This window comes from Acipenser ruthenus, chromosome 24, assembly GCF_902713425.1.
Source record: "Acipenser ruthenus chromosome 24, fAciRut3.2 maternal haplotype, whole genome shotgun sequence".
Classification (NCBI taxonomy): Eukaryota; Metazoa; Chordata; class Actinopteri; order Acipenseriformes; family Acipenseridae; genus Acipenser; species Acipenser ruthenus.
The window spans coordinates 25589020-25608047 of record NC_081212.1 but is presented as its reverse complement, the minus strand read 5'-3'; the positions used below and the strand labels follow the sequence as shown (position 1 = coordinate 25608047).

The 19028-nt window shown below is 38.5% G+C and overlaps 1 protein-coding gene across 2 annotated transcripts in view; it reads right to left on the bottom strand.

Annotated features, from left to right (window-relative positions):
- The window catches only part of LOC117429691 (homer protein homolog 2-like), a 35780-nt gene that overhangs the window by 13867 nt on the left and 2885 nt on the right, over nucleotides 1-19028 (bottom strand). For both annotated transcript variants that reach the window (XM_058998957.1, XM_058998958.1), the window contains exon 2: nucleotides 6087-6243. In XM_058998957.1, the coding sequence (XP_058854940.1) occupies nucleotides 6087-6243 (157 nt within the window). The remainder of the gene's footprint in view (nucleotides 1-6086; nucleotides 6244-19028) is intronic.

The following is a 19028-nucleotide window of genomic DNA, read 5'->3' as shown; positions in this document are numbered from 1 at the left end:
GTATACTGCACTTTGTTATACTGTGTATCTTCCCTAGATATCTATACCCTTGTGCCATTGTTGAAAGGGTTATAAGCTATAATAAAATCAATAATATGGGTTGAAAAGTGAGGGGAATCACTGAAAAAATCAACCCTGATACTACTACTACTAATAATAATAATAACAATACTAATAATAATAATATTAATAATATCAGCTGCCTGCATCTTACTTGCAGGTCTCTGATTGTTGCATCTACTGTATGACAGACAGTAGTCTCTGGATTATTAATACCACTCACATCATCATCCTCATCATGGGTAATGCATGTCACTTCAAGTTACATAAATGCACCACATATCATTGGCCATGGCAGGACACATTTCTATTACATTTGATGATCTTCCTGAATCCTACTAGATTTGTTTTCGTTTTTGGTTTTATTACAGCTGATTCCTGTCCTCTGGTTCTAGGTTTCATCTCTCAGGCAGGTATATATGCTATACACATATATACAGTAGCATATATATATATATATATATGATACTGAAGTTCAAAATATTACTCCTGAAATTACATATGTCCCTCAAATGTATCCCTAAAGCTAATGGTAAATGAATTGGGCTCTTCTAACTAGATTAAGTTCACAGTGAAATATACACTGTTTTTTAATAATAAAAAGATGATCAAAGCTGCAAATCTTCCCAGCTACTAGTCACTACTTCTGTAAAATTATCCCTATAAAATTTCCCTTAAAACAAAAAAGCCAATTATCAAGTAAAGACCTTGGTACTCTTTAATAGCCACTAAAAACACAGCATTGCCATAATTCAAATTCAATCGCTCAGGGGCCATGGCATTACAGAAAAGAAACAACAGAATAGGAAATGGCTCATTTTTTGGTAGTGAGGCTTCATCATGCATGCACTGTACAGGCCAGTCCTGTTGCTGTTGGAATGGATTGTCTGCCCAATGCAGAGATAGTTTCCCATAATTATATAGCACAGGTTTCATTTAGGCTGCTTAGCATCTCCATTATGAGGTATGCCGCTTAACTACAATTGTTAGTTTATAATACAGGATATCCAGACTTTTAATAGCCTGTCCTTTTATGGTAAACCGTGCCATCTGTAAAATGCCATGATACCTTTTCCAATTACTGGTGCTGCAAAGTCACATTGTGCTGAGCAAGAGCACACACCACTGTAGAACACCAGTATCTGTGTTCCAAAAGCATCTACTCATTATCTGGATCTCTGTATCTGGAATGTGGTTTTTATACCCTGCACCCCAATAGTATTTGCACAGTATATACATATTTTTTTATATATATATATATATATATATATATATATATATATATATATATATATATATATATATATATATATATATATATAAAAAGCACCAGGCTTTTGCTCACGTGAGTAAGATCTGCACTGTTAATAGCTGTCCTGGGAGCGCTTGCAATACCTTTAGCAATACAGCAAAAAATAAATTAGTAACAAACTGTCCTTAGAGCATGGAAATGGCACTGGTGCTGACGTCAATGACTTTGTTTTCTCCGGCAGGTGAACTAATGAGTAGATGGTTGGGGACCAGGAATCAAAAGCCTGACTACTCACAATCTGCACTGAACCAAAGCCACTGCTATCTTAGAAATAGGTTTGTTTGTTTTTTAATTGAGTATCTCATGGGTGTGCGGATTCATGCTTTGATTTAAAAGGTTATAAAGTAATAATGTTCTGCACATCCAGGGGTCTTACAGTGCTACCAGGTGCAGAAATGGGTTGACAAATACTGTAGTAATGACACAGTGTGACATTCCTAGCAAAATACCCTCTACTGCATCCTTGTCAATCACGTTTTCAAATCCCTTAAAAACTTAAAATAACAACTTGTCAGCAAACTGGGACAGGCTGCAGTGAACTGAAATGTCAGTTCTGATTAACACTCCTCTGAGCTGTTATTCGGTGGTCTGCAGGTAGATATTCACAGCCTGAATCTTGTGTTCTGTTCTGCTGTTCTGGGCTGCATGGACACAAAGGCAGCTAGTGGGAGACTGAAGAATACCTGAGAAAATGGCTTACATGCCTACATCACATAAAACACAATTCACGGTTTCCCATTGTCTTCCAGGGCTGGTTTGTGAGAGATAAGGTGAATCATCTGGGGCAGCAGAACATAGAAAGCGGCCTTCTCAGCTGGGAAGCCAGGCATCATCTTCACCACAGACACCCAGAATGGCAAGTGGGAAGCGGGAAGTGTGCCAAAACAGAACGTCAGGATGCAGAGTCACAGGCCCCTGGCAATGCCACTTACAATAACAGGATTGCCGTGCTCAGCTCTTAAGGGAGCAGCTTCAGTTACAACACAGAGGTATCGCTTCCCGCTCACTCCAAACCCAAATCCCTCCTCTTTGGTCCTTAGCCGTTCTGCCTTTGTTTGCACTCCTCCCCCCCACCCATTCGAGGTTAGTTATCCAGCGGTGAATTTTCAAAGATGAATGAAACCACTGTGACAGCATGAAACTACAGAACAAAACATAATTGCAAACTTGATATTGGCAGCTGAAGAACACTGAGGAGTCAACACCAAGGGAATTCATACAAAAGTCTAAAAAGCTCATGGTATCAGCAGTTAAACAGCAAGAAAGAAAAAAAAAAACATTCAGGTGGCATCAATGAACAATGAATCCACAGATTCATCAGCTCTGGTGGAGTCACATACTCAGGTGGTATCCCTTAAGATTATTCTTCTCAAAAGAGATACAGTATTGCACATTAAAGAAGACTAAGTTAACATAAGCCATGAATGCATTATTCTCATTAAACCTTCAGAGTAGAAACGGAACAGGATGAAACTAGCCATAGCGTTTTAATGTTAACATCCTTTCATTCCTCACATTATCGTTCCAACTGTGCTTCTGTTTCTGCATGGAAAGCAATTTCTTTCTGGAATGTTCCTAAAGTTCTAAAGAATCCCCAGCAGTAGAGCAGCACCCTCCAAAACAGCTGCTTATTAAAAACAGCCAGATTTAGTATGTGTGCACTGCAGCACTGCATGCCTTCAGTGACAACATGGAGATTGCTAGAATAGGGTAAAACTGGTGTTCACAGGTTAGTTGCATGACTTCACCCATTTCTGGTTTTCCTCTTGGCCAGTTTACTGTACACAGCTGACCCTGCCTCTCATGCTGCAATATGTCTTCTTGCAAGGTGGGCAAGACAGACACACGTATTTAAATATCAATTAGAACTTCCCATTTAATAAGAATTTTACGTTTCCTTTGGAATACAGCACTAATCTAAACAGTGACGGATCTAAACACCATCACTCTTTGTATTAATACAGATAAGGGTTTTGCCCTGGGGTTATTTATAGACCCACCCACTGACATCAAATACAATAAAGATACAGCAGTGAAATGGTTTTTGAAGAATACATTGCAGGGTGGCATTATAACGATTGTAAAGATACGCTAATGTTTAGATAATTAAGATAAGCCCACATGTATCCATGACAACATAAAATGTCAAGAAATGTTTGCAAATCTAGTGTTGTGACAGGCTGAGAGGAAATACATTACTTATAATTGCTTACATCAGCCCTCACTGGCAAAAACAAAAAAAGCACATGAATGTAGTGTGTAGTGTGGAGGCTGCTGATGACCTCCCTGACTTTCAACCTCCGGTAAGGAGAGATACCGCTTCTGGTTACAGTCCCTTTATGACAGAGCTATACGCTTTCTCTGTGCCGATAGGCTGCCAGGATATTTTAAAATACAGCTGAAGGTCTTCATCTGCCAGCTTCCCGGCATTAAAAAGGTTAAGAAGGTGGATTAACCCTTTTTTTTCAGGAAACGCAATCGAAGAGCAAGCAGGTGTCCCTCCAAGCTCACAGCAGCACCAGCTGTAACAGAGATTACATGCCAGCAGGGCTCCAAATCTGCACGATTATATGCCTAGTAAGGGGCCTGCTGCGTTGGTTGGCAAGTTATTTTTTCCCACGGCTAATCCTGTCCTAGGTAAGAGTGTGAAAGTTGCTGATGTCGTGTTTCCACTTTCCCCGGCACAGCTTGAGGCAGCAAAGTGGCAACCTGAGAGTCAAGATCCTGCTGCCAAGGCAGTGGCTGGACCTAATGAGCCAAAGACTCCCTTACCTTTGCTTTAGACAGCAGGTTAGCCTGTAATTATCATGGTCTAGTTTTATTGTACTTCACTGTCACAAGGATACAAAAAATAAGAATGCTCAAAAGCAATGGCACTTAAATGAATAACCTTTTTTTCAGTACTTTGTTCAGTGATAATTGAAAAACCTAAAAAAAAATAATAATAATAATAGGAAGCACAAGTTGGTCCTGCTTGTAAGACACAAAGCAGAGCAAGGACTCTACAAAGACTGCAGAATACAAACTGTCTTTATTATTAAGAACCAGAAAATATTAGATATATTCTCTTCAGACTCCCAACAAGGGAGATCATTAAAATCCAACGACAGCCTCAAAACATGCTGCATTGCTTAGCAGATGCAGAGCTTGATCTCCGAATTCAGCTTTTCTATTTAGGTTCTACTTTCTTTTCCATACATTGTGATTATTAAAACAAACAGAACATCCCAGGAGAGCACAGAGTGCGCTGTGGTGACGTCACTCACAAGGATGGTGGTAGGCAAGGTATCTGTACAATACAAGGCAACCTCTGTATGTAGGGCAGCAGTGTGGAGTAGTGGTTAGGGCTCTGGACTCTTGACCGGAGGGTCGTGGGTTCAATCCCAGGTGGGGAACACTGCTGCTGTATCCTTGAGCAAGGTACTTTACCTAGATTGCTCCAGTAAAAACCCAACTGTATAAACAGTTAATTGTAAGTAAAAAATAATGCGATATCTTGTAACAATTGTAAGTCGCCCTGGATAAGGGGGTCTGCTAAGAAATAAATAATAATAATAATAATAATAATAATAATAATAATAATAATAATAATAATAATGTGGACACAATGGAATTACTGTCAAACTTTCATTCTCAGACAGATCACCCTTTTACCAGAACAAGAGAACGACAGTTTTTAAAGCAGGTCTTCATCAAATACATGAAATATTTAAATACCTTACAAGAGCAGAAGCCCAGAACTGTAATCCTTTTTTATGATCACAAGAGCAATTTTGAGAAAAATGCAAATTTAAAGAACTGCTTAATTCTGGAAGGATAAAGTGTTCGGGTTAATGCTGCTTGCAGAGTGCCACAGTCTGCAGCCCAAATGCCAGTTAAAATCAGCTACAGACTAACAAAGTAGGTTTTAGCATACATCAATATTAAATATAAAAAACCCATATATTACAATATCTAATAAAAATTTATTTAAAAAACAACAACAAAAAACCCTATCAGTGTGCATACCTACTGCAGACTGAAGGATGTACATTTTAGTGACTTTTCTGTTATTTGCACTGATGGCATGTGTTAATATCGTACTGTATACAATATATAATACAACTGCAATAGGTTATAATCACCCAACACTGACTGACGTTTGTACCACAGGCTACTTTCTAAGAACTTCATTTTAAGCAACGGCTGGTGGAACACCAGTCCACTTTCACAGCCTCACCAGCCAGCTAATAGTTTCCATGGAAACACAACATGTAAATAGAGGCGGTCAGGCAGAAGGATAAGAGAAATCATCTCAAATAAGCTCTCTCTGTTTTGCAATGAAAGTAATTAACATACTGTATATGGTAGAACAGCAATACTGCCCTGAGTGTTGTAACCACTGGTCATTTCCCTATAGCTGAGGGGATTAAACAGAGGTTAAACGAACCCCAGTTTTACAGACGTTAAAAATAATTTACTATCATTTCCTAAAGCATTTACTGATCTACTGTACATTTCTTTGATTATGTTCACGTACATACCACTGAATAGTCGGGTTGCAGGGATACATGCGGAGCAAACTTCTATGGAAAGAAATCACAAGTAAAACTGAAAGGTGGTTTTAAGCATAAAATCAAAATTGCCTTTATTATGCTGTACCAATATATATAATCTGATCCAAACACCAGCTTGTGCTTCACTGCAATGAACAAGTTCATCTGAAAACACGTACCTTGGAGCCATCGACGCTGATAATCCGATAGCTGTTCCGCGTGCTGTCATAGAAGTAGGACACTGTGACGGCCTGCTTGCTAGCAGGAACCCAGTTCTTCTTGGTGGAGGGGTCAATCTGGAAGACATGGGCTCTGGTGGTGAAGATGGGCTGCTCCCTGGCGTGGGGAAGGACAGGAGAAATGAAGCCATGAGTTTGAGGCCGGTGATACACTACAGAGGAGAAATCCTTTTTGTATGACATTGTAGAGAGAACAGGCCTGATCTCTGACAGCTACATAAACTGATAACTCAAACAGATCTGTACATTACAAAAAAAAAAACCAAACAAACGAAAAAACAGCCAGAGCTAAATTTACTTTGCGAGTCAGCTCTCCAGCATTCTGCCCACAATCTCTGTCCTATTCCTGGTCAGACCATGTGACACCAGGCTGCTCTGGGTTACCAGCCATGGTCTCAGAAGTGCTAATAGAGTTTTATTACCCATCATGCCACAGCAATCCAGTACCATTAGCACATCAGCGCCTTCTTACTCTCAAAGTGGCATGTGTAGTTTCAGAGATAAATAAAACAGCGTCCGGTTCAAAGTGCAATCAGAGAATGAAAGGGTGCGCATGAATTGGATATGCATCAGCCCATATTAAAGTCCATGATTAAAACACACATACAATCATCCCTTTACTCTCTGTATCACTTCATATGTTGCTATTCTTAACTAACAGGAGATGTCTGTGCTTCACAACAGGAGGAGGCTGCGGTACTTGTTAGGCTTCCCTTAAGCTACTGTCTGCAGACGTTGAGATCACAGAGGATTCACAAGTAATTTGTCATTCTTTTCACATGCAACCACATGTTTCTATACAGATTGTATTATCATAACAGGTCTGGGGCAGTGGCACTCTGAGCTTTGGCACAATGGTTCTGCCAATAATCCTGACCCAATGAACCCTTCACAGTGTGTCTTCAGTGTGTTCACACTCTACCCCTTCACAGTGTTTCTTCAGTGTGTTCACACTCTACCCCTTCACAGTGTGTCTTCAGTGTGTTCACACTCTAACACAGACCTCCATTTTTTGGATTTTGAGGGTAAACACAGCACACTTGCTTAGGCAGCAGCATATGGGCTTGACGAGTGGTGCTTGGGTTTATATTGCCAGTAGCTTTTATATCATCTCCAGCAGGGACACTTTGGGTTTGCACTGTCTCTCTTCCCAGGGGACACTTTGTTCTAACTTCTCCACATGGTGTCTTTCTTTTCAGAATCATTACTAGACAGAGTCAACACCTGGCAGGGAATAAGCCTTTGAACTCTGGAGACAAAGATTCAAGACAAACGTTTGAATTATCTTTATGAGAATAAACAATATTGCAAGTAAATAAAAAATAAAGAAAGATTCGTGGAACTATAACTCCTGCTTTATTTATGCCTTTTTTGTTAAAATGTTAAAAGGTTGGCTTGGTGAAATCAAGGTTTGTTATTGTTCAAACTGTTAATGCTTACCTTGAGAAAGTCTTAGAATTCAGTACAACAGTACAAGGGAAAGGGAAAGGTTCTTGGATGCAAGCTCAAAAATAAAAACTGGAGCCATATGGTCATCCTAAACATAATGGATCTCTAACAATAAAAAAAGCCTACAGCTGTGCTAACATTCAACCAATTATTTTTTTTAATCAATAGGAAATCAAGCATCACACATTAAAAGAAATGCATTTATAATACAATATAAGGCTGCTACTTCTGTTATTCTGTGTGATAACTGAGGCTCTCAATTTCTTCTTCACCATTTCAGGCTTTGCTATGATCTGAAAGGAGTTGAATGAATTAAGTACATCTTGGCATTTAAGATAGTGCTACTTATTAATCTCCTTTTAAGTTGTCACATCTGAGCTCAGGTATCCTAGAAGCAATGGGATCCATATGTAACTAATACAATCCATAACAATACCTAGACTGCATTGGGAGCCTTAGCTGTTATATTGAATAACATCTCCCCAGAAATCGCCCTCGAACACCCACACTACATGTACAATAGTAATATCAGCAGGAATACCACTGGATACAGAGAACCACAGCGCTGGAGCAGAGGGTTAATGAAAAGGTCAACTCCATTCGAGTCCGGGAAGTTGTACAAAGAAAAGGAGAGATTTTGATCCATTCAGATACAATAACATCAAGAACAGTTAGCCATAAATCTTCCAGGATTGTTCTATTAGTCAGACCCACATCAGGCATCCTGAACTGGTTAGAAGAGAAGCTGTATTGAGACAGGGGATCACCACACCTCTCCACATCCTGAACTGGTTAGAAGAGAAGCTGTATTGAGACAGGGGATCACCACACCTCTCCACATCCTGAACTGGTTAGAAGAGAAGCTGTATTGAGACAGGGGATCACCACACCTCTCCACATCCTGAACTGAAAGTGCCAAAGTGAAGGTAAAAATGGAATGTGATTTGTTTGTTTATTTAACCAGGAGATTTACCCATTGAGGCTGAGGCCTCATTTACAAGGGGTTCCTAGTTATGGTTTTTGCCAAAAATGAAATCCTAGCCAAAAATCAGTTAGCCAGTATCCTTATACTGTGACCTGGCACACCACGATTCCCATGTCTGACAAACACAAACACAAACGATCCCTGTCTCATTATTACAATACAGATTTCATACTAGATGCCGGATCACACAAATACAGAAACACGATGCTCAAACATTATGCAGCGCACATGGATATGAGGCTCTGCTGATAAAACCGCTGAGCAGACCCTTAAGACAGCACACTTTAGAGAGTACACTATAGCAGGTTTGGTCTGGCTGTGATTGTAGGATTCGAGCCAATAAAAAAAGGACATTAAATACACATTTATAAGTCATTGTGACTCTCCCATGAAACACAGTCCTGGAATTTGATAGTGAACATCAAATGACTAGAACAGCAACACTGCATCAAACAGCAGAGACGGGCAGATTTCCTGGGATTTGATAATGCTAATCCGAATTTGGCATTCAACCCAGATCTTTAGAATTGCACACAAACTGCAGTAGTGCTACTGAAATAAAACGAGGGACAGAAATAGAGAATGAGAAATGAGTTTCTGAGCTCTCCAAATATTTGATAGATTTTGGTTTTTCAAAGACATGCAATATAAATATTTTGCTACGGAACACAACATTCATTTGCAGGTTTAAAAACCATGAAGTAAAAAAAAAAAAAAAAAAAAAATGCAGATTTCTTTCACCACTCCAGTGAAGTTTAATGATATGAAGCGCCGCCTCTTCACCTCTGCCCCCTCACCCTCTCGCCCCTTTAACTTGAATTAGAAATGTAAATAATGTATCAGGGAGTGGGTGTATGTTATCCTCTCTGCAGACTAGCTTTTCCCGGATTCTTTTTTGCAGGAATGGCTAGGTGGGCGGATAAACACATTCACTGTGTAGTTTGCAGATTATTTTTCCCCCTCTCGTTTAAACTGCAAGCTTACTCTCACACACCCTTCTCACAATAAATAAAGCCTAACCACGGTTACACACATTACCTAGTAGATAATTAATCAGAGAAAAACAAACCTGTGCATTCCATGCAGTGTTTTTTTTTCTGATAAGGAAGCTCTTGCCAACTGAAATGCACTGTGGGGTATCGTTACCCCCAGAGAACACCGTTTCAGGTGGATAATGATCTGCATGAGTAAGCCTGAAATGTCCCACTCCAGGGTGCACCTTCAATCCCCATCAAACTGTTTTTTACAGGTGCACAGCAAAAAAAAAAAAGTCCTCATTGCCATATCTCTGTGAGCTTTTTATGATCAGCGAATAGGAACGATCATTTCCAGCTGATCGCATTACGAAGTGCATCTTTTGGAATTCAACTGGAATGTTAATTCAAGTTCTGCATTCCAGATACCCCCTTCTGAATGTTTAACCTGGATTTCTGACACTTGCTTTTGTAGTTTTTGAACATGCTCTTCAGCCCACCTGTACGTGCCTTGCTGTGAGCTTTGTTTGAGAGAGTTTGAGTTCTTCGTTTGTTAAAAGAGACTGTGTTATTAAAACACTGCACACACATCACTGGCGGTGGCTACTGCACATTCAAAGTATCCAACAAAAGGCAAATGGTTAAAGACTATTTCTACCAACACTACCAGGTGTATTATTTAAAAAGTATCTACCTGTGTGTTTCTTTCATCTGGATTTCAGACTGTAAAACAAAACCTGGTGCATTGTGCTTGTCACTGTGGCTTCCAGGCACTATCTACATTCTCAGCATCATCTTTTCTTATTGTTCTTTATGAAATCCAAAACAACACCATAACTCAAGCCTGACCTTTCAGATACCCACATACCTCGGACTAAATGAGTGCCAAGGGGATTGCATTACTCATCTCCAGGACCACATGAATGCTGGGTATTCTAAATGATTAGCATCTAATGGTGTAGTTAGGATTCAGCTGAGAATCACTTTATATGCACAGCATATGTGGTTTTTTCTTTCTCAGGACTGTTGTTATAATGTATTTTGGGTGGCATCACAACCTAAACCTTTTTTTTCTTTTTTTTAAAAAGACAGCTAAACCTACCTCTATAAATAAAGCCATTCTACCTGCTATTAAAGGTTATTCTGACAGTAAATGAATTCCAATCTCCTTTACAATTTAGGTGTCTAAAGAATGCTGGGCTCTCTGAAAAAGCCACTGCTAGAATACCTCAGTTAAATATATGGCAGATAGGCTACATCCAGTTAGCATTAAAAAGAGAAAAAACATGGATTTGTGCAAAGATTTTAAAGCACTGTCCACATGCCAAGATTATTCTTAAAATGCTAAAAAAAATATATATATATATTTTTTTTATTGTAGCTCATACCTGCAATTGACTTTAAGAAGTGTCTATCGGTAGGCATTAAATAAATCCATTCACTGATGTGTTGATTTCAGAACTAGAAAAGCTGTCCTTCCCTCACCTTTACAACCAAGTACCAATCAATAGCAACTTCCAAACTGAGTGTTTAAAAACCAATTGGAAGTGGATTTTCATCTCATCCGGGTCGCTGACAATTTTACGGCCGTACCGAGGCTGTAAACTGATAATGGCAATATTAGAATATTATTTTCGTTGTCAGTTTACGGCCACGGAACAGCACTACCACGCTAACTGGAAGCTGATTGGTACTCGATTGTAAAGGTGAAGGAAGGACAGCTTTCCTTGTTTTTAAATCAACACAGTAATGAGTGGATTTAATACCTGCCAATAAATACTTCTTAAAGGCAATTACGAGTATCAGCACAGCCCTAAAATATACTCCAGAAAGGGTCTTATTTTAATGATTTAAATGATGCCTATATAGAGATCCAGCACCACTTAGAACAATCAAATGAATAGACCTCATGAACTGTACTGTGTTTCCATTTTATTATGATTCCTTCCCCCAGTGACATCCAAGGTTTCACTAGGCATAAATCTGCTTGGATACATTCCATTATCCATCTTGGCACTCGCTACAAACTTAATTAGCATTTGTTAGGTATGCTAATGGAGGATCCAGCAACAGAGCTTGAGTCAAATGACCTCAACACTGTTATCAAGCACACGCGTGTGCTCTGTATGATCTGATTGACACTTTCTGTTCCGTGGTAGCGCTGCTCTTTAATCGTTTGGTCTTTTAAGATTTTTTTTTTCTTTTTGAAAATTATCTTTTTGGTTTTTGAAGCTACAGTGGAAACCTTGAAGCTAGTAGACAACCCCACCCCAACAATGACTTTTTCCAAACCAGCTGACCAGCATGCAACTGTCACTTCTGACATATACGGCAGCTGTCACACAGGCTTACAGTTATGAAGGCTTTACGTTTATGAAGGCCGGGGGAGTGGTAAAAACTGTAGATGAGTTCTTATTGAATATAACGCAACGGTGAAGAGTTTCTGTAATTAATAGAACTGGAATCATGTATATTTGTGTCTGCAGTCCCTACCTTAAAACAGAAAACAACATCACTGCACAGGCACTGAAACATAATGGCCATGACCTGCTTCTGTTCAACTGATTTCATTGAGCATTAATAGTTCCTGTCTATACCAGTGTACTAGTTTGGCTCCTTCTATGAGAAAAGTGAAATTAAAGGTCTATTTCTGAAGGCTATCAAGACCTGCTGTACTTCTGTTTTAACGCAATAGAAGCACAGTTTATACCTTACTCAGTAACTTGACTCCTACCTACCTCAAAGGTCTCCCACACTCTATTGATGACACTTAGTTTAACTGTGGGACAACGGCCTCCGTGACTGACAGAGTTTGTGAGACACAGAGCAGGTCAGCAGACATTTATACTTTACAAAAAACATATTCTGGCCGTTCTAAAATGTGCTTTACATGGGCAGTGGTGTGAGGGAAATACTTATGTCATAATGATCGAAACACCATCATGATCACTTAAATCTATATTTATCCCACTAGTTTTTTTATTTTATTTTTTTTTTTAAATCACATTAAATCGGAATCCCTAAATACAATAAAAAATGTGTTGAAAAGAGGTCCAAGTCAGAAGAGATGTATTAGATTGATCTACAGTATTGAAAGAAAAACTGAGGTCTGCTACCATTGCTTTACCCTTTCCATCTGTATCGATGGCCCGCTAACAACCGATATTTATTCAGACAAGCTGCAAATCAAAGTAGAAAAAAGCAGCCTCCCATTGTTCCTTTACATTATACAGTAAAGCCTTAAACAGCTGTCATCGTGTCTGACCTTCCAGTTTCTGCAAGACAAGGGTTAAACGTGTGCCCAGCCTAACCTGTCTAGATAATCACTACAAGTCAGCCAAGCATCTGGTCATACCTGTTCCTAAGCAGGATCCGAATGAATGCTGACAGGACCTGCTCTAAAATGCAATGCTAGAATGTTGTCATTATTCTTAAAGGCGGGTCATTCGCTCTTCCTCATATTTTACCAGCATCATTACTGTACATTCCAGGTTTGTCTTGCACATGTGCAAAACATTTCCTCACCGAGAAAGGCAGCAGCAGCACTTGTTGTTCCCCTGTTGTGTGACAGAGTTCAAGGAGACTTTCTGGATGGGAGAGCAGTATGTTTAAAAGGTAAGGGGATGCGACACTGCTTTATCACACACCTCAATGACTGTGCCACCCTACGTGAATGAACAGAGAGCGTTTAAGTTCCACTCTGCTCAGTAAGCTGTACACAAATCTAGGGCACAAGATGCATACATTAGCAAATATTTATGAAGTGTACAGATCCACACGCAATTAAAGCTAAACTCACCCTCAACGAAAAGGAATTGTACTAATGAGCACTGTGGCAATGAGAATGGTATAGCCGTTCACTGTTGAATGCTGCAGCTGAACCAGGCACTACCCTTCCATATGGCAGGCTGCATTCAAGGAATTGTGATGGCGATTCTGATTCTCAGACTGTGCATTGAAGACAGTGACCCAGAACACAAACTCGACATAACAGGCATTCATTGTTTGGTTCAGGCCAAAGGTCAGGGATATATAGGCTATGGTGTAGCTGCTGCATACAGTCAAATATTTCCAGCTGACACAACTTCGTCTTCTTCTGTACTTCCTGTCAGTATATTAGCAGAATTCTTGGTACAATTAGCAATCAAATTGGAGACCAGTGACCAAAATCGGGGAAGTGATAATAATTGGTAGAACTTAAATACATTCATAATTAAAATGACTAATTAAATAGTATTCATTAATTAATATTTCAAGATCGACATAGATAGAAACGGCAGATTAATGACAATGCGAGAGGTGTTTAAAACAGCATGTTACATTTCCCATAAGTGGCATATAAATGTACTGCAGTTAATTAAATTGTTACACATCCCAAATTGATACATGTTGATACTTGGTAAAGCAACAGTTCTTGTTGGGATCAGAACTGTCTTTCATGAAGGGTTAAACTGGGTCTTTTTAACACCTCTTAAGGACCAGCTAATGGGTTTTCTTTTATCTTAGCTTTTTGAACAAACTGTATCCAAGTTTCGCTGAGGAATAGAATAACATTTTAAAAAGCATTCTCTAGCAGTGATGCAGTAATTGTGATCAGCGCCTTTTCTGCTTTTTAAACTGTAATACAATATATTTAAGGAATTAAAGTGGAACACTACAATACAAAAGACAACTTATAGTCCGGTTTACATTTAGAAATCACGTTTGATAAAAGTGAACAAAAAAATCCCAAAAAACTGCTGTTTAAATGCAAGAAAAATCAGTCTGGGGGTGGGCAGGCTGCTTCTCTGCAGTGTTGTTTTTCAGGTACCCCCATGATGCTGTATCGTTAAAATCAATATAATCAGGTCATTTAAATTCCAACATAAACTCACATCTGCACCCTCAAACCTCTGGTTTGGATCATGTGTTTTACGTGAACTTTGTTAACATTCACCACCCCTGTTAGAGGTTACTGTGCAGTAGGGATGGGGAAGGGTTGCCATCTCTCCCTTTTTTGTTCTGTGGATCGTCCCGGTTTTGAAGAAGGAGTCCCGGGAATTCAATATGCCTTCCCAGGACACTAAATGCCAGGACCATACATTGAGCTCAAGTTATTGAAACCAGGATACAATATTACTGCAATAGACACACAATATGAATTGGTTACTATGGTAGTAATATTATTAATGTTTCCTATGGGATGAAAATATAATTCTAAATGAGAGTTTACTCTTATAATAACCCCCTCCCCCTTCTGTTCAGAGATCTGCTTTTTCTGTGGCAACCGAGCAGTATTGTGTGTTGTATTCATAACAGTAGAACACACACACATAACATCAAGAACGAGGACATGATGAAGGCTGGGTTTTTTTTGTTTGTTTTTTTAGACCGAGCTCTGAAGTCCTCGTTCATAAAACACAACCTCCTGAATGACAATTGTATTGCTACAGCCAGGCTTTCTTCATGAGTGAAACACGGTGGCCTTCTAATTCCATTACCTCCGATTGTATTTCAATATTCCATATCTATCTCATTCAAATAAAATCCATATAGTTTAATTGATATTGCCTGCACTAACCAATTACATGGCTAATGGGCCAGAAAATGTTACCACTTTATAGGCTCAGCTTTTTAAGTCATGAAATGGACATTTTCGTACGCGCTGTGTTTTTGTAAATTGCTTTTGTAAATCATGGATTCAAAAGAACTTGTTTTGAAAACAGCCTGTCACCATAAAAGATAAAATGATCCACAGTTCAAAGTGAAGGAATATATTTATGTATTAAGGTTTGCTTTATTACACATTATCTAATATATATATATATATATATATATATATATATATATATATATATATATATATATATTATACACACTGTTTACCAAAAGGAGCAAAGTCTAAAAGAAAAGGCTAATGTAGGTATGCAAACATGTGAATCATTTTGTTATCAATTATTCACATTTTTGTGTACCGACATTACTTTTTCCTTTTTCTATATATATATATATATATATATATATATTTCTCTGGTTTTACTATTTATAGGTATGTGATCTTGAATGTGATCAAGAGGAAGATGGATGGTCACAAGCCATCAAACAAAGCCGAGCTGCTTGAATTTTTGTGCCAGGAGTGGCATAAAGTCACCCAACATCAATGTGAAAGACTGGTGGAGAGCATGCCAAGACGCATGAAAGCTGTGCTTGAAAATCAGGGTTATTCCACCAAATATTGATTTCTGAACTCTTCCTAAGTTAAAACATTAGTATTGTGTTGTTTAAAAATGAATCTGAACTTATTTTCTTTGCATTATTCGAGGTCTGACAACACTGCATCTTTTTTGTTATTTTGACCAGTTGTCATTTTCTGCAAATAAATGCTCTAAATGACAATGTTTTTATTTGGAATTTGGGAGAAATGTTGTCAGTAGTTTATAGAATAAAACAAAAATGTTCATTTTACCCAAACACATACCTATAAATAGTAAAACCAGAGAAACTGATAATTTTGCAGTGGTCTCTTAATTTTTTCCAGAGCTGTATATATATATATATATATATATATATAAGTGAAGGTATTGACAGAGGAAGCTAATGCCAGCTGGCTGTGCGCCCCACCATCTGGCCCTGAGATTTGCGAAGGCGATCTGCCCGCCTCATTCATTTATCAATCTTTAAGCATGAATATTTTCTCACAACCCCTGTAGTCTTTCATTCTTCATCATGACTGGAAACAGAAACAAAATGCATGCTGCTCACTGCTGCAACTGCAAGGTGCAACGCCTGTTACACCACGTGTGCTAGACTGCAATATGGGTACTGCTTCCTCTCAGAGTAAATTAAGCGACATTGAACCCTTCTCTCCTTAAGGCATCAAACTCACTTGCTTTAAGATAGTATCCGGAAGCCTTTGCTGTCTGTGGCCTTTGTTTAAGACCCTCTTGATTCTGTACTGTATGAACTGGTCACAGTACAGCTCTGCTCTGAGTAACACTGTTCTGTGGCTTACTGTGAACCGCTTACACATCATTTTATCATGAGGGTGTTTTGATAAAATTCCACGCAAAGATGAAACAGAGTGCCTTAAAAACAATTCTGCTTAACAGGATCAAAGCTATTTATAGTGGGTTATGCAGAGAGAGACCGAACCATAAAACTGGCTATATATAGCTTCATGTGGCATACAATTAGGCTACTTACTGTATGATGAAGAAGAACACACAGTATTACAACTTTTAAGCAAGTATTGGTAGGAGCTACAAAAGGAAGTTTTTTAACCTTGCAATTTAACTTAAGAGTTTACCACTGTATTTTCGCTTGGTATTTCTGCAGTTTCCTCATGCTTTCCCCACGGTTAAACTCTGCATTTACTATAGTTTACACAGGTTTGCCATGTTTATTCATTTGCTTGACCATACTTCGCTATTCTTTACATTGCTTACCTATGCTTTACCATGTTTTCACTGTGCTTTATTACACTTTACTATGCTTTAACTATGGGAAACTCTTATAAGGGGAACACCACCAGTCAAAGTATTATTGCAGTAAATCCTTACAGTAGGCCTATATAGCTGTCTGCAAATTATTGCAAAGCCACTATTCACAATTAAGAATGAGACTTCAGCATTATATATGAAAAAAAAAAGTATTCTGTGCTACGCACAGTTTAAGACGCATTGTTTGAATTATGTAACACTGAGAAACGTGTAGCCCTTTCAAATGATTTGTATCTGTTTGAAGGTCTTCATACATTGAATACCTAAATTGTGGAGAAAATCAAATCTGGTCTTGATTCCTGAAGTAAAAACGTCTAGAATTTTAACATACCTCTGAAGGTCTTCATACATTGAATACCTAAATTGTGGAGAAAATCAAATCTGGTCTTGATTCCTGAAGTAAAAACGTCTAGAATTTCAACATACCTTCACATGAGCGTTCTCATGACCACTGTTCCCTGTAATCCACCCACTTCAACTGGAACGAGCACATGACATGCACCTTTCAGCAATATGAATTTAAACTGAAAACCCTACCCAGCATTTGAGACTCCTAAAGTCATCCAAGCGACTGAGCCACATGGAGCAGACTTAGACCAAAGCAAGTTAGATTCAGATCAATGTAAGCATTCACAACACTCAATCTTCTAAAAGCAGTAACAGTACGTGTAAGCAGGGGGTTTACAGAAATAGCTTTAAGTGACTCAGTTTACCAAAAGCTGTGCAATCAATTTTATCACAGCTCATAATAACAAAAATGTAGCTGTCCACCTATGTATGTACTTCAATGTAGCCCGAGACATATCAAAATGATGCATTGCACACAAACCTTGTAGTTTTGTTTTATTATCCCCATAAACGATTCATTTACCATGCCACGTTAATAGCACCAAAGATATTCTTAAAACCCCAGTTAAAATGCCAGTTCTGAAAAACAGCCACAGTAGTGTGCCTTTACTATGCAATCTACATGAAACCTATGAAACTGATGTTATATTCCGTTTGTCATTCCATACACGTCCATTACTGTACCTGTACAGTGTGTGCAACACACACACGCCGGTTCCACAGCAGTGAAACAGCGGTCACCAGTGCATTAGAGAAGTTTACAGTCCTGACAGCGATTCGGTTTGAAACTGAATACCTTTAATTGAATTAACAGCGGTTACACGTTTTTTGTTTTATAAATAATATTAGTTCTTACTGGTCAGTAATTTTACCTCAACGTAATTTATAATTTTAAATGCTTATTCTAAATACACACTGTACGGCAGTTAAAAAACATTATTTATACGTGCAAATTCCAAAATTATTTATCAAGACGAGAAACTCGGAAGCGCAATGACAGGCGCTATAGGGCGTCTTGTTACAGGGTGAATATAATCATAACAGCTTTAATAATCTCCCTGACTTACAGTAGCCATTTAAAATTACACATATTGCGTGTTTTAAGAAGAGCGAGAATGTACAGTAGCCTGCATGATGTAGGTTACTAATAAATACTGTACGCACAGACATTATGACATTCCCTCGAAAGTGGAATTTGACCTTGTTCTGCAAAGGTTGAAGTTTCTCATAAATAAAACGCACCAAAAGTGACTCGTTGACATTCACAACTTTGTATGTTAAACAGTAAGAAGACGTTTATTTCAGATATCTCCAATTCACTTAAACAAAAAAAGTGCATTGCCGGTGACAAGCATGAAATAAGATACGACTAGTATCGAATGAATCGATAGACTGAACCCCCCCTGTAAGTTTCAGAATATGGATTTTAACTTATTAAATGACCGGTCATGGATAAAATGTAGCCTGTGGTAATGTGCATTAGCTATCGCAGTTGGAACTGAGAGCGCACTGCTATAAGCCTTTAAAATAATGTTGTTGTTTTTTTTTTATTTTTGTTAACAGATATTAATAAAAGCATGTAAAGGTTATGTCAGTACAAACTGTCCAAACAACACGAGTTAGAAGTCCTAATGGAGCAAGCTTGTGT